General features: G+C 30.6%; 3 protein-coding genes and 1 long non-coding RNA gene across 8 annotated transcripts; 2 read left to right on the top strand and 2 right to left on the bottom strand.

Moving 5' to 3' along the window:
* Positions 1-131: 131 nt before the first annotated feature.
* LOC118448641 (ras-related C3 botulinum toxin substrate 1) lies at positions 132-4,133 on the bottom strand. Its single transcript, XM_035882151.2, has 3 exons — positions 3,827-4,133; positions 2,907-3,118; positions 132-2,835 (listed from the first exon to the last, which is right to left on the bottom strand). Exons 1-3 carry the CDS (start codon positions 4,131-4,133, stop codon positions 2,533-2,535), a joined length of 822 nt encoding a protein of 273 aa, XP_035738044.2. The 3' UTR covers positions 132-2,532.
* A 185-nt stretch (positions 4,134-4,318) lies between these two features.
* Pisd (phosphatidylserine decarboxylase) lies at positions 4,319-8,032 on the top strand. 5 transcript variants are annotated; one of them, XR_014981939.1, is made up of 8 exons: positions 4,319-4,454; positions 4,536-4,713; positions 5,046-5,212; positions 5,295-5,562; positions 5,641-5,874; positions 5,979-6,270; positions 6,346-7,362; positions 7,444-8,005. XR_014981939.1 is itself a non-coding variant. In XM_085655784.1 (6 exons), exons 2-6 carry the CDS (start codon positions 5,151-5,153, stop codon positions 6,753-6,755), a joined length of 1,266 nt encoding a protein of 421 aa, XP_085511910.1. In that variant the 5' UTR covers positions 4,319-4,454; positions 4,536-5,150; the 3' UTR covers positions 6,756-8,032. The 5 variants fall into 5 exon arrangements, 1 of the variants encoding a protein (XP_085511910.1); XR_014981940.1 differs by having other exon boundaries at positions 4,536-5,212; positions 6,346-6,986; positions 7,187-7,362; positions 7,444-7,973; XR_014981937.1 differs by having other exon boundaries at positions 4,536-5,212.
* Positions 8,033-9,522: 1,490 nt separating this feature from the next.
* LOC118448673 (CB1 cannabinoid receptor-interacting protein 1) lies at positions 9,523-24,327 on the top strand. The gene is made up of 2 exons (XM_035882196.2): positions 9,523-9,993; positions 22,715-24,327. Exons 1-2 carry the CDS (start codon positions 9,818-9,820, stop codon positions 23,037-23,039), a joined length of 501 nt encoding a protein of 166 aa, XP_035738089.1. The 5' UTR covers positions 9,523-9,817; the 3' UTR covers positions 23,040-24,327.
* On the bottom strand, positions 17,745-22,812 carry LOC146873105 (uncharacterized). The gene is made up of 5 exons (XR_014981932.1): positions 22,713-22,812; positions 19,094-19,411; positions 18,620-18,729; positions 18,334-18,507; positions 17,745-18,271 (listed from the first exon to the last, which is right to left on the bottom strand). It is a non-coding gene; the product is annotated as an uncharacterized LOC146873105 (long non-coding RNA).
* Positions 24,328-24,801: the final 474 nt, after the last annotated feature.

Raw genomic sequence — 24,801 nt, forward strand, 5'->3', positions numbered from 1 at the left:
TCAATACAATAAAAAATATAAATAATATATGCGTGCGATTATGCATGTATGCTACATTAATTTATAGATATTATACTATTTGTTTGAAAAGGTAATGTAAAAAAGTGTAAAATGATATGTACAAAAATATTATTTACTTTATTACAGGATATAAGCACTTAATATTATTAATTATAATATATGTAGGCTCTTCAGTCTAATATTCTTTGTTACACTTGCACTATTTGTTAAATATGATACACATATGACCTGCATTAATTATGACATTTAAGTATGGTACTATTTACAGTGAAAATTTGTAATAAATGAGCAATACTATAAAAATTATAACAGCAACATATTGTAATTATGTCTATATCAAATATGAATATTATACAATTAACATACGAAAATTGTATACTTATATTTCTTGTAAAAGTTTGAACTTCTACTTGTAAAAATGTTTAAAAAGTATATGCATCAATCATTGTAATCAGGATATATCATTTATAAATATGAAAATATACAAAAATTACATCTGAAATATAAACATTTATCAAATAAGTCTTTAATTGTTCAAAAAATTTTTAAATAATAAAAGTATTCTGATCAATAATAAGCTTCCAAATAAGTAATTAAAAAATCTTCATTGATAACGAATTAGTTAATAATTTAATATTAACATAGCTGGAAATTGTCTCACATCCGTAAACTGTTCATGAAAAATCCAACTATTAAACAATAATAAAAGATCATCATGTCTCATCATGTCCAAATATATGCTATGCATTTATCGTATTCATACATGGTGTTTGTTATTACTATGAATGTGATGTATATTGTGATGCTTAAAAACAATGTAGCTACCGCATACATACCAAATTTCTCTTACTGCTCCTATTTTGATTCTTTGCAAATATTAATGCAAATAAAAAAACAATTATTGTTAATAAACACCAATTACACATATGTATATATCTATTATAATTTTGTAACTATATGTGTAACTCTTTTTTTATAATAATATAAAGTACAATCAAGAACGTTTAATACATGCATATGGTTTAGTAGTTCAGAATACTAATCTTCTATATCAAATGAGCAAAGAATAATAGGACCCATGAGCACAAATACTAAATCAGTTGATTTATTGCATAATTATTAAGTTCATCGAGTATTATAGAAATACTGATGATAACTTCAGTAGACAAACAAGACTTCTTAAAGTATTCTGTTAAAGTCTTCATACAGTATATGATCAATATCATTTAAAAGCTATTATTACATAGTCTCCCAGCTATATTGCAAATATGATCAATATTTTGTACATATTACGTAGATATAGGTCTGCAGATTTTTTTTATGTATAATCACAGACAGAATGTGAGCCTAATGTTGCATGCATGTGACGAATATTTATAAAACAAATAAGAAATGGTTTTTAGTCTTACTTAAATCGGATTAAAATTTATGTAAAAAAAGTTTATAAAATTGTGTGAAACATTAATTCCTATGTGCAAGTAAGGTATTTTGAGGCACTCTTACAAGAATTGGCCAAATATTTGTCTACCTTTTCCTCTATCTATGAGGATTTAACACAAGCGTAACTATATCGTGTAAAAATTCGTAATACTATAATTTATTTTATAGGATTTTCTGTTATCAATACCTGTCTACTAAATATTAACATACATTGCCTATAACACGAATAACACATGCTATAGTTGAACTGGATACAAAATATATCGATCACACTTTTGGTTTAGTCTGTTTGCTGAATTTACTATATGTCTTAGCAAAATTGTAATTTCCAGAATTACAGCAATTCCTAAGGTTTTCACATCGTTATTATTGAAAATAATAACTTCGAATATCATTAATAGTATGTTTTTTATGACATTCTAACCAATAATGATCATCATGGTTGACTCTTATATATGATTCAATATAAATATGATTCATGCAAAAAATTTTCATTATGAATAATTGATGTATATAGTGTGTACTAAAAAATGTGATTTTTTATGCATAGACTGATATTTGTCTAATAATATTTAAGTTTTAAATATAATATTTTTTGATTTCTTTTTTGTGATGCTTTAAAGTTACTTCAATATAATGAAAATGACAGTTCTTTCGCAATAACATTATATTAAAAGTCTTTCAAATAATTATAAATAAAATGAGAGTAATGCTAATCTTCAATTTTTATCTTATGTGATACGATATAAACAATTCAATGATCATAACAGTTTGAGTGCAACGAATCTTATAAGTAATTAAAATAATGTCCAAGAATTACAGATATAAAATCACAACCAGCGAGCTGCCAATTATATTCTAGCAACAAAAATAGAATTAATATTATAATAAATTATGCCGCAACGGGCTTGAGGAATTATTCCAGGACAATCACTTATGGTCTTAACAGTCAAATTACAAACTGTAAGAAGTTTGTAACAATACCATTAAATCCATGCATGATAGTTCCTACAGCAAGGCAGCTTATGCTTATGATCACAGAGTCATTCTAGAGAGTCTTAAGAATAAAATCTACGCATCGTTTGACTGTGGTCTTTCTAAACAACATAACCATCTACGCCATAACGATGGAGGTTTTCGGCGTCTGCATATTAAGCCGATACCTCCGCGTCTTGCATTGAGAGCACTAACGATCGCTTGATCAAAAGCCTCCTTTAAGTCATGGTGAGTTAACGCAGATGTTTCCACATAACTTACTGCACCTAATCTTTGAGCTAACTGATGACCTTGAGCTGTTGTGATTGGTGCTTGACCATATCTTGCTAATTGTAGCATCAGACGAACATCCGATCTTAGGTCACTTTTTGTTCCTACCTAAAAAGCAAAAAATCATTAATGTATCTGATCTTACTTTTTGTTATAATTAATACTTTAATATTACTTACTAAAATTATTGGAGCATTTGGGCAGTATTTTCGAACTTCGTTGATCCACCATGATGCGACACTATGGTAGGAAGATGGACATACAACACTAAAGCATACTAAAAATACATCTGTTTCTGGATAGCAGAGTGATCTCAAAGGATCAAAGTCATCTTGTCCGGCAGTGTCACAAAGTTGAACATTTACAGGTTGTCCATCAACATTAACCACAACTGTAAATAAGAAAAAAATGTTTATACAATATTACTATTTTTGGACAATATATATCATGTTAAAATTATTAATAATTGTCGTATTTCTTCCTTCTGGTAAAATTTCTATTTATACTTAAAATAATTTTTAATAAGAATATTAATACTGTAGAGACAATGCAAAAAGTTGCAATTGCATAAAAATTTATAATATTAAACATTTTTATAAATAAAAATTAAATCACGGAAAAATATAATATTAGAAATGGAATAGTAACGCTAGCAAAAAAAATCCAATTCAAACATTCTAACACAGAAGAGAAATTTATTCTAACAGTCATAACGATGAACAATCATTGATTTATTATCACACTATACACCAAGTTTTTAAACTCAAGATTATTACAAATTTATCGAACTATCTCTTAACACTATTTATCGTATTTATCGTAACAAAGATAAGCGTGTTCAAGAGCGTATCATTAAAAGTATCGAGACGTCGATCTCTATAATTATCGATGCGTAGAGATCTGAAAATATTCAAATTAAATCTAGCCCGCGTTTTCTCTCACATTCCACTTCAGCAATGTTACGTGAGTCGAACTTTTTAAAAATTTGTGGAAAAACGAATAAATAAAAGAGAAAAGAAATGAGGAAAAATGAGGAGAGAAGTTACCAAATAGATCAGATTGAGAGATCTTTCTCTTTTTTCCCTGTCCTATAGCGCACCTTTGTAATTATCAAAAGCGGTGGGTACGTATTCGCCAGGAAATCCATTCGTCGAGTAGGAGACGACTAAGCTAGTTTTTCCGACAGCACCGTCGCCCACCAGGACCACCTTGATTCTCCGATCGTGCGGGATGCCATTGCTATCGTTGCTGTTCCCGTTCGAATTTTGATTCTGTCCGTTTCCAGTAACTCGTTTTACCTGCATCTGCATCATTTGGCCGCCCTTCAGCAACGGTTTCGTCCAGTTCGTATGCGACGACGGCGGCATTGTCTCACTCTTTATTCTCCCGCATCCGCGGCCCTTCATGCGCGCGTAAAAACCACCTTAGAGAATATTATTATAACCTCGCGGAGTAGACAAAGCCAGCTAAGAAAGCACGATAAAACGCGACACGAGTACAGTGGATCGCGTCCTATCGCACTGCACAGTGATGAATTTTTACCGCAACAAGGAGCCTTGGTACTTCGCACTCGAACGTGTCATTTTTCGATGTCGAACAACCTGCGCCGCCAATGGACCAACGATGTGCTCGTTCGACCGTGCTGATGTCTTGCTGAAACTGGTGCTTGCTAATGGCACTGTTGCTGCTAGTGGGGATACTGCTGCTCTGTGCTACCTGACGTTTATGTATGTATGCGTGTGTATTTGTATCATCCCTTTCCTTGTATACATGTATATGTGCGTTCACGTTCAAGCTCGTGCGTGCAGGTAGCACACGTCAGAAAACAATGGACATTGGTCGTTGTTGGACCGAACGAAAAAGAGGAAGAAATTTATCCACCTGCCGCGCCGCGGAGCCACCTGTTATATTACTGCCTTCTCGTGCCAACATCAGCTGCTTTGGCACGCTCCTGATGTCTCAACGTTGCCATGGACCGGCGCGCAGGTACAATCTGCCTTCCTCTTATCTCTCTCATGCTTTCGTCATTATGCTGTTCGAGAGAGAGGGAAATAAGAGGACAAAGCATGCTCAACGGGATTCGCGCGTTAAGTTACACACGCAGACGCAGTCGTATCCATAGTGATGCGGCACCGGACCTTCTTTAGTGGATGTGTGTTCTAGCGTTGCGTGTCGGATGTTCTCATTCAGAATTTATGATATTCTTTTACTTCTTTTTCTTTGCTGAATTCAAAAACGGATATGTGTGAGAATAGATAATCAATTTCATTCTTCGGTTAAAGAATATAGTGCGTTTTTGTATTTTTTATAATACAAAGCCGGCTGAATTGCGCCAGGATTCGATTTAGGCGATTAGAGCTTCTATATATCAGGATACTGATTTCTGAGAGCATCAATCAGAAATATATGCTCTTAATTTGAATATGCGACGTCTGGTGGCAAGCTGGAGGAAGTCTCCGTACTTGCGATTGCTTCAACATGGGAGGTACGTATCTAGAGGTTATGAAAAAAAATTCTTTATTATTTAGTTAAAGACATTGAAAGTGTTATTCTTAATTTTATTTTAGAAAAGAGTACGATCGAGACATCATGCAGTATTCAAAATATGTAATGCAGTTTATGGGAGGACAAAGGATGTTAAATAGAAATATATCACATGCAACTTCAAATCAAACATCAATAGGCTCAAAGATTTCTGTCATGAGAAAATTGAAATTAGTTGTCCCTATAGGAATAGGTGTTTCATTGATTGCTTTTTTCCAGTGGAGACATTTTAGGAAATACAAACATACTGCACAGGGTGAAGTAATACAAGGACCACTTAATGATTTTATAGTACGAATTTACAATATATTTATATTTTATTTAATTAAAAGTTGTATTTATAAAAGTTAATATTTGTTTTGCACAAAGGTAAATTGCTATTGTTGCCTTCCATTGAGAATAACAAGTAGGATATGGGGTTGGATAGCTAATAGAGAAGTACCTGTTAGTTTAAGACCAGGTGTATATCAATTCTATGCAAAAATTTTTAATGCAGATTTGGAAGAAGTAGCAGGTGATTTGTCAGGATTTCCAACTTTAGTAGATTTTTTTGTAAGACCACTCAAGGAAGAAACAAGACCTATAGCTAAGAATACAAATATGGTAATTATTTATAATATTTTATTATTATTTTGTCATTAGAACTTTTCCATGTATACATATTTTTTACTTTCTATTATATAATAGTTCAAATATATTTGATATAGGTTTCTCCTTCAGATGGTACAGTCCTTCATTTTGGACCAGTAACATCTTGCCGTGTGGAACAAGTTAAAGGGATGACTTATGATCTTAGGCATTTTTTGGGAGATATAGATTTAGAGGAATCTAAAGAGAAAATAAGTTATACGGAAGAAGATAATAAAAAATATGTGAAGAGTCTTTTGAAAAATCCGGCGAATCAATTATATCAAATAACAGTTTACTTAGCACCAGGCGATTATCATCGTTTTCATAGTCCAACTGACTGGGAGATTGAATTTCGAAGACACTTTCAAGGTACTGGTTTATTATTTATGTTAAAAACTTTACTGAAGAATGCCATATACATAATTAATTAAAAAATTTGTACAGGTAAACTATTAAGTGTCAATCCAAAGATAGCTAGATTTTTACCAGATTTATTTTCGCTAAATGAGCGTGTGGTATACATTGGAAAATGGGCGGAAGGTTTCATGGCTTATGCCGCAGTAGGTGCCACTAATGTTGGTTCTATTAAAATCTATTGTGATAAAGAATTAACTACAAATAAAATTATATGGCCGAAAATGAAACGTTGGGAAGATGCGAAGTTAGAGTGTACTCATATATCTAAAGGACAATTATTTGGTGAATTCAGAATGGGATCTACCATTGTACTTCTATTTGAGGCACCAGAAGACTTTCAATTTTGTCTAAATGTAGGACAGACCATAAAAGTTGGTCAGGCATTATCTGAATGCATTGTTAAATCAGATGAAAAGTATTTATCAGGAAGTTTATGATTATTAATTAAAAATATTTTTTTCTCTATATAAAATCTATAAGAACTTGATGTATACACACAATATATATTACATGTATTTATATAATTTTAAAGTGTAAAGATTTATATATATATAACTGTAATACATTTTTAACACGTACAGACCGAGAGAGGGGTGAAAGAGAGACAGAGGAGAGAAAGAGAATGGGAGGGAGAAGGAGAAAGGAAAAGATATTCGAATGGTTTACAGGTTGTTTCCTATGAATACTGTGATATGATTATATAGAGATTTGTTTCATGACCGTATCTTCATATTCATTAATTATACTCACAAATGAATATATTTTTAAAAATCTTCTAATTATTTATAAATAAATGTCTAACTGTTTTTGTAATATACTTTTAATCGAAAACATGATATAAATATGTTATTTTTATTTATATCAATAGACTGTTTTCCTCATCAATTTGACAGACTACAGTTTGAAATAATTCTTCTCGACCACAGTGTACGACCATAAGTTCTTTTTCCTTCGATTTATGCTCGTGAAACTCGATTTAGAAGCTGTCAAACTCTTTAGAAGCCCTGCAAGTCATGTTGCGGTTCTATTAGTAGGTTTGTACAGGTATATATGAATTTACGATCATTTTATGCTTATTTCATAGTCATTGTTGTAACGTTATTAACTTATTGTATTTTATTGTAGTCTGTATTTCCGTAGACAGGAAAAATTTTGAACAAGACAATTTAAGACAGGATAATATAATGATAAGTGATAAGTTTTGATAATTCTTATAATGTGATATTACACATACAGATCAATGTATAATTTTAGAAAATTAAATAAACATATTGAAGCAGTTGATAAATAATAGAACGATATGTTACACCCGAGCTTGTGTGTTAAAGAAACACCAACTAACTAGGTGAGTTGCTTTTATCGAATAGACGCATACCTGTCCATTTCTGAACTCATTAATAACGCAGTGTTATCGCGTGAAGAAATATTGTCCATTGTTAGCCAAGGACGATCATTTTTTGCCCTATTACCACTTATCTAGAACGCTTATTGTTTTTCCCATAACAAACTGAATGAATTGCCGTGATGATGGTCACTTTCAAAGAAATAGAATCTAAATGAAATACTACATTCTACCTGTTTTTTTGTATGAAGTTTATTATTTATTTATAAAACAATTAAATTTTTGTCGATGTACATAATATCCTTGTCAAACAAGAAATATAATGACGCATTTATTTGTAATTTTATTTTCTAAACATTCAGAAGAGTTCTATATATCTTTATTTTAAACTCTTCAGTGAATCTTTATAAGGATCGCTGATCCAACTATGTAAAATGGCAAATTGGTTTTTCCCGTGAAAATATAATGGATCGCTCGGAAACGATCATAACGGTACCATACATCTCATTATTATCAGAGAAAATTATTGACTTGCAATTGTTTTCCATTCGCAATAGGAGAAACAAAAAAAATAGTTGTATTGAACTAAAAAAAGATTTTTCAATGGAAAAGATTTAACTTGCTTTTTAATTTTAATATAATATGTAAATTTAGATAATCGCACGAGCAGTGTATAGAAAATTTTATTTCTGACATTATTGTGCTATTGTTAAAAAAACGAAAAATGATGTAAGAAAAAAATATATTTATCGAAAGAAATTATTTTGCGTTAGCAAATAATATTTTTTTTATTAATAAATAATTTTGTTGTTGTAAGTATCAATTCCAAGGCACCGAAATTCCTTTCTCGATACTTTATCGTACGATAAATCATTCTGGAACGATCTCGTCGATCGTTCTCGCACGAGTTAGTGCTATCAAAATGATAGGAAACGCAAATAAAGCTGTGTATACGCACTTGCCAAATGTTTTCATGAGGCTTCTATGTTTCCTTTATGAGTTCGACAATTATCGTTTGTCCGGAATAGCGTTCAACATTAGGAAGCATTTGGTTACTATACAAGTTTTCTTATCCCTTCAAAATAAAACAGAATCGGTGTTTGGTTCTTTGAATCTTTCATAATATCTAACACGAGCCAAATGAAACAAAACTGAACGATGAATATTTAATTTTTAATATGTATATATAAGAAGATTTTGTAAGAGTCTGATAATCGGTCGAAAGAAGGGATACGATTAAAAAATTGTTTATTTACTCTAATTATACTCGTCTATTTTTTAAAAATTCAGTAAGTATCTCAAAAATTTCATCGCAAACATGAGAACATGTACCAGGATCAATATCAGTTATATTATTATAAAATAAAGTAATTTTAAAAGAAGCTCGTTTACTTGGCGCATTTTCTAGTCCCAGCAGAATAATTTTGCAGTAAGTTACTTGCAATAAGTTAATCTGACCATTCATCGTTGTTTATTAGGGATACAGACAATTTTTTGTTGGTTATTCGAAAAAAAAATGACATTGATATTGGTAAACATAGTAGATCGATACATCTGTCTTATAAAATATCATGTAGAACGATAAACATATATATAATATGTATAATATGTATGCATATCTTGTCTAAATTCGCTTGCTACTTAAAAATTGATTTCGCAAACGATCAAGTTCAGGATCAAATATTTATGTATAATACTCATTCTCTTGGGAAATTTCTCCAGGATTGAATAACTATGTAACCAGAGGATCTCCAAGTATCCAAAAGTAATCTTGAAAAAGCGTCATTGTGTGATTCTTTTGATCAGAGCCGGGAAGGATTACAGAGAGAAAATTCCGATGGTGGTGCCGAGTTACGAGTTCACGACGACGACGCGGGATCAGTGAGCGTCGCGACGCCCGCCGGTGAAGTTGGTAAAAGCGTGCACTAATCGGTCAAAGTTTTCACATAGTGAACGTTCGATACATTGCGGACATTTCTCTTCGTTCTTTTTTTGAAGAGAAGAAATGAAAAAATATGGACAATAAAGGGTACAAGAAACGAAGTAAATCTTTTTGAAACATTTGTTCATCTTTTTATTGTATTTTTTCGAATATAAGTTCCTCGATTACGCGCGATACCAAGTGAACCGCGCTCACGCGCACGATTATGGGGCTAAATGGGGGCTGATGGACATTTTCGAGTGACCTTGTCCCTCAGAAGAGAACCAGCGGCGGGCCCAGTTTATTGTAAAATGGAGACTTCCGCAAGATTTCGACAGCTGAAAACCGTCAAACTCAGCTGCGAGGCTATGTATCGTCTCGACATCAGCTTCAAGCCGCCGCAACTACTGCAGTGGGTACAGTAAACATGCAAATGCACACGACATTTTCTCTCTTCTTTCGAGATTTTCTTTATCCTTTTGAATGCGTCATTTTCATATTCATAATAAAGAAGAAAACAAAAAAAAAAAAAGAAAAGAATGTATTTATTTTTGTTAAACATATTATTTTTTTCTTGTTTATCAAAGTGATCGAACGATGATCTTAAATCTTTTTATTACATATTACAAAATTAATTAAGCGTTTCTATTTTTGATATTACGTGGGTAAATATTTTTCTCTTTTATTTGGATATTTTTTAATTCTTTTTTCCTTTTTCTCGTTGAAGTTAAAACAAAAATTCCTTCTCCTTTATAGACTTTCTAATGCCGTCGACTTGCTCGTAATGTTCGTCACGTAAGCCATATCCTTTTTGCAGCGAATAAAATTTAATCCTAAGGGGTGCAAGTAATACAGGTTATAAATGGGAATGAAGGAAAGAACGATCCTTTCCAAGGCTACCACAGAATCCTTGTGGATGTAGTCGTTATCTAACTTTACGATCATCGTCGTGACATTGTATTGGTGTAGATTTAGTACTAATAGAGGTTCAACGCAAAACTATGTTTTTTCTGGACTAGAAATAAAACGGGTTATTTATTCGGCCATGAGTTTCTCTTTGATGCTTTCAGATTTATTATAATTCGATTTTCTGATTACTATATGAATGTAATCGCAAAATAATATAGAATGTAAAATTTAAATGGAAAGGCTTGTTGATTTATTAATAAAATTTGTCTAAAAAATCGATAATTTTCTAACGGAATATCGAATTTTTTTTTCAACGGATAGACGCCAATTTCATTTAATATACTACTTATTGTTAGATCTCTCGCGAGTCTATGTGAAACGCTAATTCTAAAACTTTCGTGCATCTTCTCAAGGGGAAAAGCATTGTAATTAGGGCAGAGCATTGCCTGAGAAAAACGACCTTCGTGCGTGCATTTCGATCGATCTCAACGAATGTTTCTTTTAAGGTATATATGCTTATATATGCTTAGGGTGGTCATTAAACATACGACCTTGTTTTGTTTTTGCTATACTTCGCTGTTTCTTCGCATAATTAGAAATCTAAAATTTGTCCGAAATATTTTGCTCGATGAAATTTTCTATCGATAAATTAGACTTTCTTTCATTTTTTGTCTCACTTTCTTCGGCATATTAATTTTCATGATTCGATCGCAACAGGTTCTATCACAAATACATATATACATATATATTGGGATATATATTTTCACTTAGCTTGTATTAAACTAAAGAAGCTCTTCCTTGTCGATAAATATGGTCGTTTTTTATTTTATGCAATATGTCGTTGAATTTTTCATTTGTTTCAAGTTTAAAAAGAAAAAAATAATGAGAAAAAGAGGAAGTTCAATGGTATGATAAAATTCGAAAAATCGACTCGTTTTCTTTTATATTGATTTTTTTTAGATCATAAATTTGATCGTCACGTGTTAGAAAATATCCGCTCGCAAAAATTTGATGAACGTCACTGTTCATCGTGAGAGAAGAAGACTGTGATTTTTCCTGCTTTTAAAGCATCCATCACTCATCCTCCTATTAAATCTCAAATATGGAAATTAAAATCTCTTTGTCATTAGGTGAAAAATCGTTTTTCCTAATATGATTTAAAGTTAAATAATTGATTGCTTTTATAGTTCTGGTCGTCGTTGTTGTCGTCGTCATCGTTGTCGTCATATAAAAATCGGTCGTCGTCGAATAAAATGGATTTGATTTGCTATAGAAAACGATTCACTGCGATTCCCGATAATAGTTTCCAGTGAGCGTACGATTTTGCATTGATGCATCTACAAGTTGAATCGTTTTCTGGTACCGTCGCGTTCATTCTTTTTAGGCAAATTTCGAAACGAAGTAATTTTATATTCCTCAAACATGAAATTTATACGATCGATCTCGTTAAATATCTAGGTTTCAATATATAAGTTTAACATATTTTTTATATCCGATAGAACGACGTTGCATTTTGAAGAATACCTTCAAAATAAAATATACGGTGGGTGATCTCATACATTGGCACAATGAATTCAGTGAATCGTTAATAGCAATCTTTTCCCTTTAAATGTTCTTAAAAAAAAAAAAAACGATGTATTATTCAGTAACTTTATTACAATAAAAAAGGAAAAAGAAATTTGAGGAATATACTCTCATTGTATATCTATGTATCAAATGAAACTTTTACGTCGAGTAAAATCTATCGTGGGTCATCTAAAAATATGTGTAACCGCAGATTGATTTATTACTATTTCTTAAAGCCTGGTATGTTTAAGAAACATCACGTTATAACAAGAAAAGGGCATAGCTAATTAAGAAATATATTTATATGATATACATCATTATATTTCACTCACTCATTTTCTTTCTCTTTTTTACGTTATTAAGATTAAAAAAGGTATGTGGGTTTTACGTTACCTGTAGGTTGAACGATGCAGGCCATGAATTCCTAGGAGGTTAATACTAAAGTTTAAGTCGAGTAGACGAGAACGTCAGGTTCGAGGAAAATTTTCGAGAATTCACTACACCGTCAGAACTTCAATACGAACAGCTGCATGTAAATTCGTAAATCGGTAAATCTAATCTATGTTTTCTTTGTCGAAACTCTTGTTATACTGTCCGAATTTTATGTCTTCTACGAGTTTTTTTACTTCATATCATCTTTATGAATTTTATTTAACTCCTCGAAAAATTTACTCCATCGTTCACTCATCTTACTCTATGCTCTCGTATGTTATCTTTACGTCATGTTATACTTTTCATAGAATCTTCCACAATTTTAAAAACATTTTTATTTTAATCTTGATATTTGTGTATTCTGTTCATATTCCTTTCAATGAAATTTTATATTCTTTTGATAGAAAGAATTTTTTTCGAAAAGATTTAGTTTTTTTCTTTTTCTTTTTTTTTTCGAAACGCAACTTTTAATTAACTTGCGTGTTTACGCTGTCTCTTTTTTTATCTAAGTAATCTATAGATACTTTGCATACGATCTTGCCACAAGGGATGTATATCTAGAAGTGGAGAGGTTATATGGAGATGTTATATGAAGCAGATAGTCCACGTTTCGTGGTTATATCTGATGTTCACGAAGGAGCCAGTGAAATGCGCAACGTGACCGAGCTTATTCGTCTTTGTACATTGAAATATGTCTTCGCTTTCCTCTACTCTCTCTCTCCTTTACTCTCTCTCTCTCTCTCTCTCTCTCTCTCTCTTTCTCTTTCTCTCTCTCCTTCTCTCTCTCTGTCTCTCTCTCATTTTCTTTCTCTCTCTTTCTCTTCCTCTCCTTCTAGGGATATACTTAGTTGACTGTAGAGAAACAAAGAAATTTCTTAACCGCTTAAGCGAACCCTATGGGCAATCGGTGAGGGTATTCAACCTCGAATTAATTAAATTCTTCGTCTCGATGTGTTTCGTCGCAGCTTAATTGCAAGATAATTGATTTTAATTAGAACGACGCATAATTCGTTTTATCGATTTTTCGTTTCTTTTTCATTGATAGATATCTACATATACACCAATCTTCTCGAAATAGATTAAAGTTTTTCTGACTATTTTTAAAACAGGAAAAAGGAAACATCTCGAGTTTTCATTCAAAAATATATGTGGGTATACTTCTGTGGTATATATCATCGACGATATTTTTCTTTCTTTTTTTTTCTTTATTTTCGTTCCAATCGATGAGATGGGTAGATACCATCGTGAAATGAAAAGAGTATTTTTCGGTAATTAAAATGACAAGTATATTTTCTTACGAACAGAAGATTCCTTTTAATCCTTCAATCATTACTTTAATTAATTAAATTATACATTTAATAATATATAATTGATTAAATATTATTTTGTTAAATAGTCAATTCGTTGAAATTCTACTGAATATCAGAGAAAATTCATTGAAAAACGAGTGGATATGCATTCACTAGATGAACCTATAAGAGATATGTACGTTACAATTAACAAAGGATGCAGCATAAATCTTATATGGATATATGCACGTATTTAAATGTAAACATTTGCATATTTTGAAAGAGGAAATATACACGTACTGTTTCTATCGGAAGCCGTCCCATTTCTCATTGATTCTTTTATCAAAATTCAGTTCTTTGATACGTCTGAATATATCATTAGAAAATAACGAAATAATATCTCCCTTTTCTAAAACAGGAAGATCCTTTAATTTATTTGTAATAAAATTTGTTCGTAGAATCGAAAGTTTTTAAACTGAGACTGAGACAAAAACATCATTTTTATTTCATATTTCACTCATTGTTAGGCTTCTCATGAAACTACGGAAAATGTTCATTTTTAAACCTTTGTGCACCTTCGTAACATCATCGATATAAAATTATACGAAGAAATATAGACGCCGCTAATTAAAAATGAATCCGCTAATTATACGACGATTCGTAAATAAGCAACAATCCTTAGTTTACCTTTCTCGCCCTTTTTTCTTATTTTAACGTACACGTTAAAAATTACATTGATAATATATTTTTTCATACGTTATAGTATAAACAAAAAGAATATTATGTAAATATTGAATACCGTATAATAATTCGGATAACGTATATATATAACAATTATGATAAAAGATTATTTCGAAAGAATAAATCGTATTACTTATTATTTGATCAAGAGTCAAATACAAAAGCTTCGAATGTGTCCCAGTAGAGAGTCAAATATTTGTACAAATTTATTTCGATAATCAACGAAATAAAATATTGGAAAGTTAATTCATGTCGATTAATTGTCATAATTGTCAAAATCCAAAAAAATTGAAAGATCTCATAGTATAAAAAAAAATTTATGAGCGATTTGTGTACATCGAACTTTTCCTGTAGTTTATTTCATTTTATTCTATTCGTTCCATCGTCTATGAACAGAATTATATTGTAAAAGAAACGGTAAGTTCCAATTCAAGGGTATGTGCATTCAGTTCGAGACGTCATCCAATTGTATATTTGTTACTTCACACTCACATTCAATACTCAACACATAGCAACGTTAGGAAGAGTGAATTAATAACACAAAGTCATTTCTATCGCTGGAAATAAACCAAAGTACAAGTACGTTGCTACTCATGGAATTTTATTACTCGGTTTTACTACCATATAATGATGAAAACTTTTTGATACATACTTTCTGCATTCCATTAAATGCGGCATTTTTATAAATATCGAATGTCGTTATCTTTAAAAAAAGAATAAAAAATCATAAATTTGCTCTAAAGAAGGGATGATAGTTTTTTTTTTTTTTAAAGTGTAAAATGGAAAACAAAAATGTAAAACGGAACAAAAAGAAAACTGATAGAATATTTAACAATTTTGTTAACAAATTTTATACCGCGTTAACATTTTACCATATTCATTGTATATAATTGCGTGTAGATATCAAATTTTATAATATTCTATTATGGGTATTCTATTACGAAAAATGCGAAAGAATAGAATAATATATGAAATTTGTTCTTTATTTCTTTTGTTTGCAATGTACATTTACGCTTGATTCTTCATGTATGACTCTTGAAAAAAGCGATCTCGATGTGGGTGTCGAAAAAACGTCATATTTTCTTAACGTTACCTTGAAAGAATTTAATTCAAGATAGGATCGTGTGTTGATATCTGACATGTATTCATGCAGGTAAGAGCAGGTTTTTGCCAAACGTGAGATTGCACCAGATGGCACACACGCGATATACGCATCACCTTGAACTCCAAAATTTTTATTGTTTGACAAGATCTATTAGCTGCGATTTCAATGCGCGTCAAAGCTATGACCGGAAATGATTTCGATTGTTATTAACGTGAGTTTTAATCTCTTTATCCTATTTATTAGAACTTTGATTCTCATTTAAATTGCTTTGTATGTGAATAGCCGACCAATAGTGTTGGCGACATGAATACCGAGCTAAAATTGCTTGGTTATAATTATCGTAAGTGGAATGGTACTATGATTATGTACTGTAATGTAACGATGGATTAAAAGAAATAATGTATTATTCTAATATATATCCAGTAACGTTCAATAAGGATGGGGTTTCGTTGCACGATAACGATGTGACGAAGAAAGTGGTTAGTGTTTCTTTTTCATTCATTAAATCATATGAGTAATTTTTTTTTCAATAGCAAAAAATTACGATGGTTCATTAAAAAATAATAATCCATCGTATCAGTACTTTTCGAGATAATAAAAAATAAAAAATATATTATTCCTAATTTTTTTTTCTCTTTTAGGAAGATCATGGATCTTGTAATTCTTCTCCTATAATTCATCTCCTGTAATTCATCTCCTGTAATTCATCATCTTATCCTCGAATTCATTAAGTTCTTTGAATAACGTGAATATTCTATTGGGTTGGCAACTAAGTGATTGCCGGATTTCAAATAAGAAGGAAACGACAAAATCCACGATTACTTAGTTGTCAATCCAATGCATGCTTGTATACGAATGATATATCATCAAGAATTATCGGCTGGATAGGAACGACTTTTTTGCAATTCTCAAAAGTCTTGAAAAGATTCGTACATCATGACGAGTATAGTTGGCGAGCTCGGGTCTTACTATCTCAGAAATCATATAGAATTTTAAACGACTTAAAGTTGAAAATTACATAGCACGTCACGCCATTCTCATATATTTCTCTTTCGCAAGTTAGTATCGATGAACATTATTTGACAATGTCCAAATCTGAGTACGCTCGTTAAAACTTTCGATCGATTTTTTCTTATCCTAATTTTCATATCTAATCGATTTCTAATACCATTTACAAAGAAAGATTCAAGAAATGTGATTAGATCGGATAGTCTTCCATTTGTTAGGAACATGAGTATTTTCGTCTACATTCGTGGTAATAAGCTCTTCAGGAACTTTTGATCATTTTGCCAAGTAAGGTTTGTTACCTTATCAAAAAGATAAGATTGTATAACCTTTAATAATTTTTGTATCTTTTCACAAAAATTAACTAAAAGATTCACGTGTAAAAAGAAAAGAAACGAGCAGTTTTTATTTTATGTCTGATAATTTTCTAATGTCAGCTTTCTTCTTTTGAAAAAAAGAAAATAATAGGAAAGAGATATTCGAGCATACAAACTGTAACTCGAAAGGGTCAAAGCTTGAGAATGCTTCGAAAAGGATAGAATAAAGACGAAAGGTGTGTGTGTGTTTGTATGTATGTATGTGTGTGTGTAAGAGAGGAGACGTTGTTTTAGTCTTATCGCGATTTTCTATTGTTCTTTTGCAAAATTGAGAACTGCATAAACTCTTAAGCTAGTCAGAAACAAAGAAAGAAAGAGAGAGAGCAGGAAAGAGAGAGACAGAAATGAGATACAAAGATATTAAACTCTTTCTGCGTTATTCGTGTAACACATTAGTCCGTTCTTATTTCTCAACCAATGCAGCGAGTAAAATGGATAAATTTAAACGCACATACCACTCGACTTTGTTTCATGGAAGTCATAGTCAACCTTCCTTCCTTTTTACCCAGCCCTTCGAAAAGTAACATCGAGCTTAAATGAATAATGCAATGTTCCATTTACGCTAAGACGTGTGTATATACGTTTTCCAATTTTCATCGTGGGGAAGAATGGTTTGTCATGTTTAAAGGAAAAGTATAGATATACTGACTTATAAAAATAATCGTACATGGTCGAGAATATGTTAAAATGTGCCGATCAGGCATATATAAGAATAATAAAGAATATTTAGGAAGCATTTGTCAGCATTTTTTATTTAAATTTTTATTTCAACAATCTTTTAAGTCATATAACAATTTGATCTCTCTTCGATTATTCATAATTTCAGGTTATTCCTTATTTCTTTTGGAAGAAATTTAAATAATGTCAAAGAACATATATACATTTTTATGAATGTAATCTACATATGTGAAAACTCGTTGTAGTTTTCTCGTATACGTTATTTCACATATACATATACGTCTGTCTTCACTTTGGCAAAAATATTTTATTCTTGATAGCTTTCGATCCACATTGCTATCATTGTCCAGTACTTTTATGACAGTAGAAAGATCAATCGAGTAATGCATTTCTGCTAGACTTCACTTCGAGATATTTACTATAAATTTTTTAAAAGTCAGTTATTCGACGAATGCCGAATATTCATCATTCTTTATTACCAATACGTATGTTTTTTTATATCCTTTCCCATTTGAAAATTTTTCGAGTTCGCAAATCATTCAAGGAAACAACCGTTGATATTAAGAGATTACATAAGAATAAATATATCTGTTGGGAAATGTAGTTTTCAATTTAACTTTTTAATTTATTCGTATTCAATTTATATTTACCGTGTTGTTTCCCTTTGGTTTATGTTAATTCTCATAAAGGCATTTACAAAGTCTTCTAATGCTTATAAAAATTTCTAAAAAATCCATTATCACTTTTACCGCTTACCTCTTCTTTGTACTTTTAGTTAGAATTTTAAAGTTTAACGGTACATTTCATCTCGAGATGTGAGGAGCCTAGAAAGTGTAGAAAAATACGGATGAAAATCAATGAAAATTTTGCAATAATAAAAACAGAAAAATTCTCTGAAAGATTTTTCGCGTATTTTCAAAAAAGTTTTAAATTTACTTTAACAAGAAGGAGGAATTCTTTGTAACTGCTTGAAACATCGTATTCATATTTTATCGGAAAGCACTTACATACTCATCGACTATCCTGTATTATGTTTCTGTCAGCATCTACAGAAAAAAAGATAAAAAAAAGAAAAAAAAAAAAAAAAAAATTAGAAAGAAAAAAATAAAATAAAAAAGTAAAAGAAAACATGTTAAACAAGAGAAATGGAAAAGAAACTTCAAACTCTTCTTAAATTTTAATAGAAAAAGGATTAAACAAAAAAGAAAAAGAAAGTTCCAACTCTTTTTAAATTTCAAAAGAAAAAATCATATACCCAACCATTGCCGTTAGAACTTTACATTAGTTTCAGTAAAAAAAAAAAAAAAAAAAAAAAAAAAAAAAAAAAAAAAAAAATATAAAAAGAAAAAATCAACTGCGTTTCCAGTTCGGATGTTATATTGTACAGATATATATAAGGGTAGTAATAACTCTGTGTTCGTTGCATTTTTCACGAGCGATGATAGTATATCGATCTCGCATGATAGTGGATGCCATTTGCAGCTGCTACCGAACTTCTTTCCAGTAAACTAGTTTATCCTACTTTCGACGTAGCATACCACCTCTTTCGATCAAGCCTTTTTGCGTTCTTACAAAACGTCCTTCTTATTCAAGTGAGTTTTACTTATTGTCGGTCATACTGACGAACACCACAGCCGCTTGCAATGAACATATCGTATCGATCGATAGATAAAAGTTGGCTTTTTCCATATGGTGTTCTTTAAGCGATAAACGATATTAATTATGCATCTTTGAAAAAGAAAAGGAGAGAGAGAAAGATCAATTTTTCATCTAAAAAAAAATACATAGATAATAAATAAGAGAATTAATATTTTTTTATCTTTTGTTATAATTATAATGATTTATTTTTATTTTAATTACTAATGATCAATTAAATGAACTTTGCGGATTTTCATTAGGTCGACTATCAGATTGCAAATTACGATGAGTTGGCAAAAACGGTTCTAACAACATGTTGTTAATTAAACTTTATAGTAACTAATTTGATAACGAATAATAAGACTAGGCTTCAAAAGTTATTTGTCGAAATATCAAATCGATATTCATCTACGCTTTACAACTCGTTATTCTCAAAATAATTGATTATTACGGAATTTAAATATCGTTGGCCCTCATACCTTTTAGTAAGTTCGTTTTATAATAAGAATGAAAAAAATGATTATATACGAAACATTCGCATTTTGTAAAGGTCGAAAAATATCTGCTTTCGGTATAGTCGCGGATGTTTATTCTAGCACGATCACATGCCTCCAAAAATTCCTATACCAAAAATATCACGTGAGGTAATCCCTATGCACGGAACGGCTTTCAAGATGTTATTCGATTGTGTGTCGTTTAAAATTGAAAGCGTTATATAGAGATATATTAAAAATAATAAGAGAAATATATAAAAAAAAAGAAATGCATGAATTTTGTACGTGTATTTAAAAAAGTAATCTCAGTAAAACCATTAATTAATTTATACAAAAGTTTGTGTGACAAAATTTTTTTGGTCAAATCTCTTTTTTTTTATTTTATTTTCTTTTCAGAATTTATTCTTCGAACGCGAATGAATTAAATCATCAAAAGCGAGCAGGTTATTCGAGGAACACAAACGAACGAAATTTCGCGCGTTCCCGAGAATCGAGGCGGGAAAACGATCGATTAAATTCCATGGCACACCGATAACACGATGACGAGTTACCGCAGAAACTCTTTCTTTCTTTCTATATATTTGTGTATGTATATATATATATATATATATATATATATATATATATATATATATATATATATTGTTCTACTGTTCCGAAATGGTTCCGATCGTCGAAAGGGAATACATTATACACTTTGCGCTAACATAATAGAGGAATGAATGAATAAGAGAAAGATAGACGGATATTTTCAGAGTGTGTGTACATGTGTGCATGTGTATGGGAAAGAGAGAGAAAGAAAGAGAAGTAAGCACAATTTGGAATGCTGTCCATTAGAAAATGTAAATGTGTTTCGTAATTCGAATTTGTAATATCATTCGACTACTGCATATTTCTTCATCGATTTATAATACATTCCTTCATATATATATATCCAATGAACGTACAAATATTTCGTATGTTAATCTAACAAAAAAGGAAGTAGATTAGTAAAATATGGTAAACATTCGATTAAAGATTTCACTCATTAATAAGATGTTCATATATCGTTAAAGAAGATGTAAATAAATTTATAGACAACTATTTAAGGGACCTCTATTTATTGTAATTTATTATAAAAATTCTACATAAAAAAATTCATTTTATTTATGTCTTTTATGGTTTAGAGAGAGAGAGAGGAAGAGAGAGAAAGAGAGAACGAAAGAGCGAAAGAAGAAACAGTTCTATAGATAAAGATTGTATATGTGAGTTTCGTTTCTTCGTATCGTGAAGACTTACAAAAGTTCGTTCATGGTTGCTGGAATTAATGTTTTCGTTGTCCAATGATAAATCGTTGAAGCGAGGGAAAAAAACAAAATAAAAGATATGATCGAACGACCGTATTTTATTCCGTATAATCGAGGATTTTGGTCTTTGTCGTTTAAGTCGTAATTCAATGAATCATCGACCGCTGAAAGGTGTTGAAATTTTTATTACGGGATCATCTTCATCCATTTGCCATTGCTTTTTAATCAAATTACATTTTTACATCAAACACAAACAAAGAATCTAGTCTTTAACAAGCACCGCTATTTTCTTTTAATTAATTCATCTTTGTGTTCTTTAATGGAGCATTATCGATCGTTCATTTTCCTACCTCGTTCTATTTTATTTATTGTATATATATATATGCTTAATCGATATATACATATAAAATATTGTTATTTATATCTTTCGTATGACCCGTTTCTCAATAGTAATTCATTTCGATTTCTACGCCGCGCTCGTCCATCTCTAATTGGCCTAATTTGCTTACAAAGTTACGTTAAGTCGCCAAGCTTAAGAAGAGGATTGTTCTATGTACACTCTATGGGCGACAAAACTCAGGACTGTGAAAAATCGACTCTTACTATTCTACTAGTACAAAGAAATGATGTCAGTGGTGCGAGAATCGATTGTCATTAACAAAAGACCGTATTATTATGCGCGTGAGTTTATAAATACAAAACGTTTCAAGCTCAACATAATGGAATCATTCGTTCTTTCGTGAAAAAAGAATAGAATGTATTTTAAAATGTAAAAATAAATTTGATAAATGCGACCTTGATAGCTCGAGAATGTACAAATGAATAGAAAGAAAACGAAAAGAAAAATATGGATATCGAAGAGCACTATAATTCAACAGGAATGAAATTTATAATTTTCTTTTCCTATAACGTTATATTTCAAATATAACAATATTTTGTCAAAACTCTTTTTCTCTTTTTCTATCTTTCTCTTTTCCTTTCTCTTTTTTATGTACTGAGCCGATAATCAAAAGATATTAGTTCTTTCTTTGTTAGTCGTCGAAAGTTTATTCATGCATGTCTATTTGTGCATTCAAACAAAAATAAAGTTTATTGGATAATCACCCAAATTGTTTGCCAATCGTAAGACTCACGAGTTTATTTATGGTACGTAGAACGATGATTTTATTGTCGACCTTCAGTCTGTCCATTGTTATGTAAAATAATATAATTTCATGGCGTTCTAACAAATTTGTATTTTTGCGATTCAAATAAAAAATGTAGATATATAGATATAATTAACTTAAGGTAAATTATATCATTTTTATTCTAAATTTACGTTGCAACGAAATTTTAATAGAGAACAGAAGATGAATACAAAGGCAGCAATTCATTTTGAATTTTTATTACTTTTCCCGCGTACATATATATATATACATATAATATATATGTACATATATATATATATATATATATATATATATATATATATATATATTAGGTAGGCGGGAAATTTATTTTTTATTGGAATAAGATTACAAGGTGTTCTCGATTAAAATCGTTTTATTAAAATCGGAAGATTAAATGTGAAATAAAATTTTATATAAATAATCAATTTTTGATATAACTTACAGATCGTTGAGCATTGGAGGAAAGCAAGTGGAAGCTATCGAGCGTGCTAGAGACGGTACAGCTTGCGCTTACAGCGCTTATCATAGCACAAAAGGAATTCCTGCAAGTGCGAGGGGTCATCGAGAGGAACTTTCGATAGCCATGCGGGTTCTTGGCTCTGGTTATCTTACCACCTGCCTGCAAATCAAATATTACCGTCAGGATGATCAGAGTCATTGCGAATGGGGAGCGAGATTGCATTGTATCGAGCTCGATTGTACAAGTGTTGAAGGGAGACTTGTTACTGTCGATCGAGAAACTTACAGAAAGCTTGGTATAGAATCATAGCGATTAGAGTTAATACCGTAATGAAGCCGGCAATTTTTGTAGGTTAAAAGAAAAATATATATATAGAAGATAGGCTTTTCTTACAGCTAGACGGTTTCAAACCGGTAATTTGCTTATTGGATGCGACTTCAATTTATTGCTAATGGTCACAACTTATTTGATCGTTTGTGAAATGCATTATTTTTTTTTTTAATACAATTTTTGTCACTTTCGAAAAACAACGTTGTTTCGGGATAATTTTGAATATCGTGTTTGGCGCTTTCAGTCATTTTGTCATTAAACGATAAAAAATGTATTATCGAGAGATCACATATAACGATTTGAACAAAGTTTGTACGTAGATGGTAGTACGATTTGTGGTAAAATATTTAATTTAAAGGGTGGAAAATTCAATAAAATCATAAAAGAATCACTTTTACTAATGCTAATAAATATAAAAGAAAATATAAGAAAAAGAAAAAATTGAGCAAAGGAAATGACAAAGCAAGATAATATTGTGCTTATAATGCTTTCTCGATGTTTCGCCAAATCGTGTGAATGGCCAATAGAACGAATGTTGCATGCCTGTAAACGCGAGTTTCATAATTTGACGATCGAAATGTTTGCTTTGTACGATAATATACCGTGGTATGGAATCATCTAAACGAAGTACTCTCTTTATCTGAATGTAGAGTTTAATACACAACGACGGAAATATGGTATATCGTGTATTGCCGTGCTTTCTTATATATGCTTATAAATGCGGCATGTGTGTGCGTGAATTGCAATTATGAATATATATATGTTATGTATCACAGTGCTTACTTTTTGATTCTGTGCTAAAAATGTTTAGAATTCTTGAAAAAAACGATCTAAAATGAAATATCAATATTCCGTGAAATTTGAATGTTCGTAAGATATATTTTAATAATATTTAAATACGAGAAAAAACTTAATGATTTTTGAATAAAATAAAAGGCACTCGAATTCTTAATTTAAAATAGAAATATTAACACGATCGTTCTCGCACACATCGAATAACATATCAGTTCGTAAATTAAAATAAAATCAATATCATAAAATACTGATAATTACTAATACTAATACTTGGAATTTTTAAAATAAGAAATATAAATGTATTTTCATTGCAATATATTGTAATATGTAAGATCGAAAGAATCTTCATAATCTTTTTCATATATTTTCATATACTTTTGGCTATGCTTTTTCGTTGTTACTGAAAAATTGTTATTAAAAAAACAATCTATATAGATATATATAATATTGCGAAAAATCATCAAATACATAATTTTTTCAAAACTTAAAAACATCAAGTTGTTATTTATAATATTTATAAAAATATTCACTAATTATAACTATGATTATCATCTAGGATTTATATTATACAAAATATTCACGCTCGAACTGATTCTTTACTTCATAATATCAATATGATTGCATATTAACCACTTTCTGCAATATTCTTATTACACAGATCAGATATTAACACTAACGTTCAAATCAGCTCAAATGACCAAACAGTGCCTCTGCGCTTACTACTAATTGTTCCTATTCTTTATTATTAAACACAAAAAACATGAATACCCTAATGAGTTGTACCTGTGAATATAGCATTTAAATTCTATGAAATATAAATATGCACTGTAGTATAAGTCTCTTAGAATAAATATTTTATTGTATAAGTAAACTCATTTTTTAAGCTTAACAAAAGTCTAGATATTGTTTTATGAATCCTGTATTTCTAGCATTAATATATTTTATA

This window comes from Vespa mandarinia, chromosome 3 (genome assembly GCF_050613455.1).
Source record: "Vespa mandarinia isolate Hongniang chromosome 3, ASM5061345v1, whole genome shotgun sequence".
NCBI classification, from domain to species: domain Eukaryota; kingdom Metazoa; phylum Arthropoda; class Insecta; order Hymenoptera; family Vespidae; genus Vespa; species Vespa mandarinia.

What these genes read in the sequence shown, in the direction of transcription:
- LOC118448641 (XM_035882151.2), bottom strand. Translation starts at nt 4,133, where the DNA reads ATGAAGGGCCGCGGATGCGGGAGAATAAAGAGTGAGACAATGCCGCCG. An exon ending in CGCTTTTGATAATTACAAAG is followed by an intron (nt 3,119 to 3,826) that starts GTGCGCTATAGG and finishes TCTTATTTACAG; the next exon opens with TTGTGGTTAATGTTGATGGA. An exon ending in CAAATGCTCCAATAATTTTA is followed by an intron (nt 2,836 to 2,906) that starts GTAAGTAATATT and finishes TTTGCTTTTTAG; the next exon opens with GTAGGAACAAAAAGTGACCT.
- Pisd (XM_085655784.1), top strand. Translation starts at nt 5,151, where the DNA reads ATGCGACGTCTGGTGGCAAGCTGGAGGAAGTCTCCGTACTTGCGATTG. An exon ending in CGATTGCTTCAACATGGGAG is followed by an intron (nt 5,213 to 5,294) that starts GTACGTATCTAG and finishes ATTTTATTTTAG; the next exon opens with AAAAGAGTACGATCGAGACA. An exon ending in ATTTCGAAGACACTTTCAAG is followed by an intron (nt 6,271 to 6,345) that starts GTACTGGTTTAT and finishes AAATTTGTACAG; the next exon opens with GTAAACTATTAAGTGTCAAT.
- LOC118448673 (XM_035882196.2), top strand. Translation starts at nt 9,818, where the DNA reads ATGGGGGCTGATGGACATTTTCGAGTGACCTTGTCCCTCAGAAGAGAA. An exon ending in AAGCCGCCGCAACTACTGCA is followed by an intron (nt 9,994 to 22,714) that starts GTGGGTACAGTA and finishes TATAACTTACAG; the next exon opens with ATCGTTGAGCATTGGAGGAA.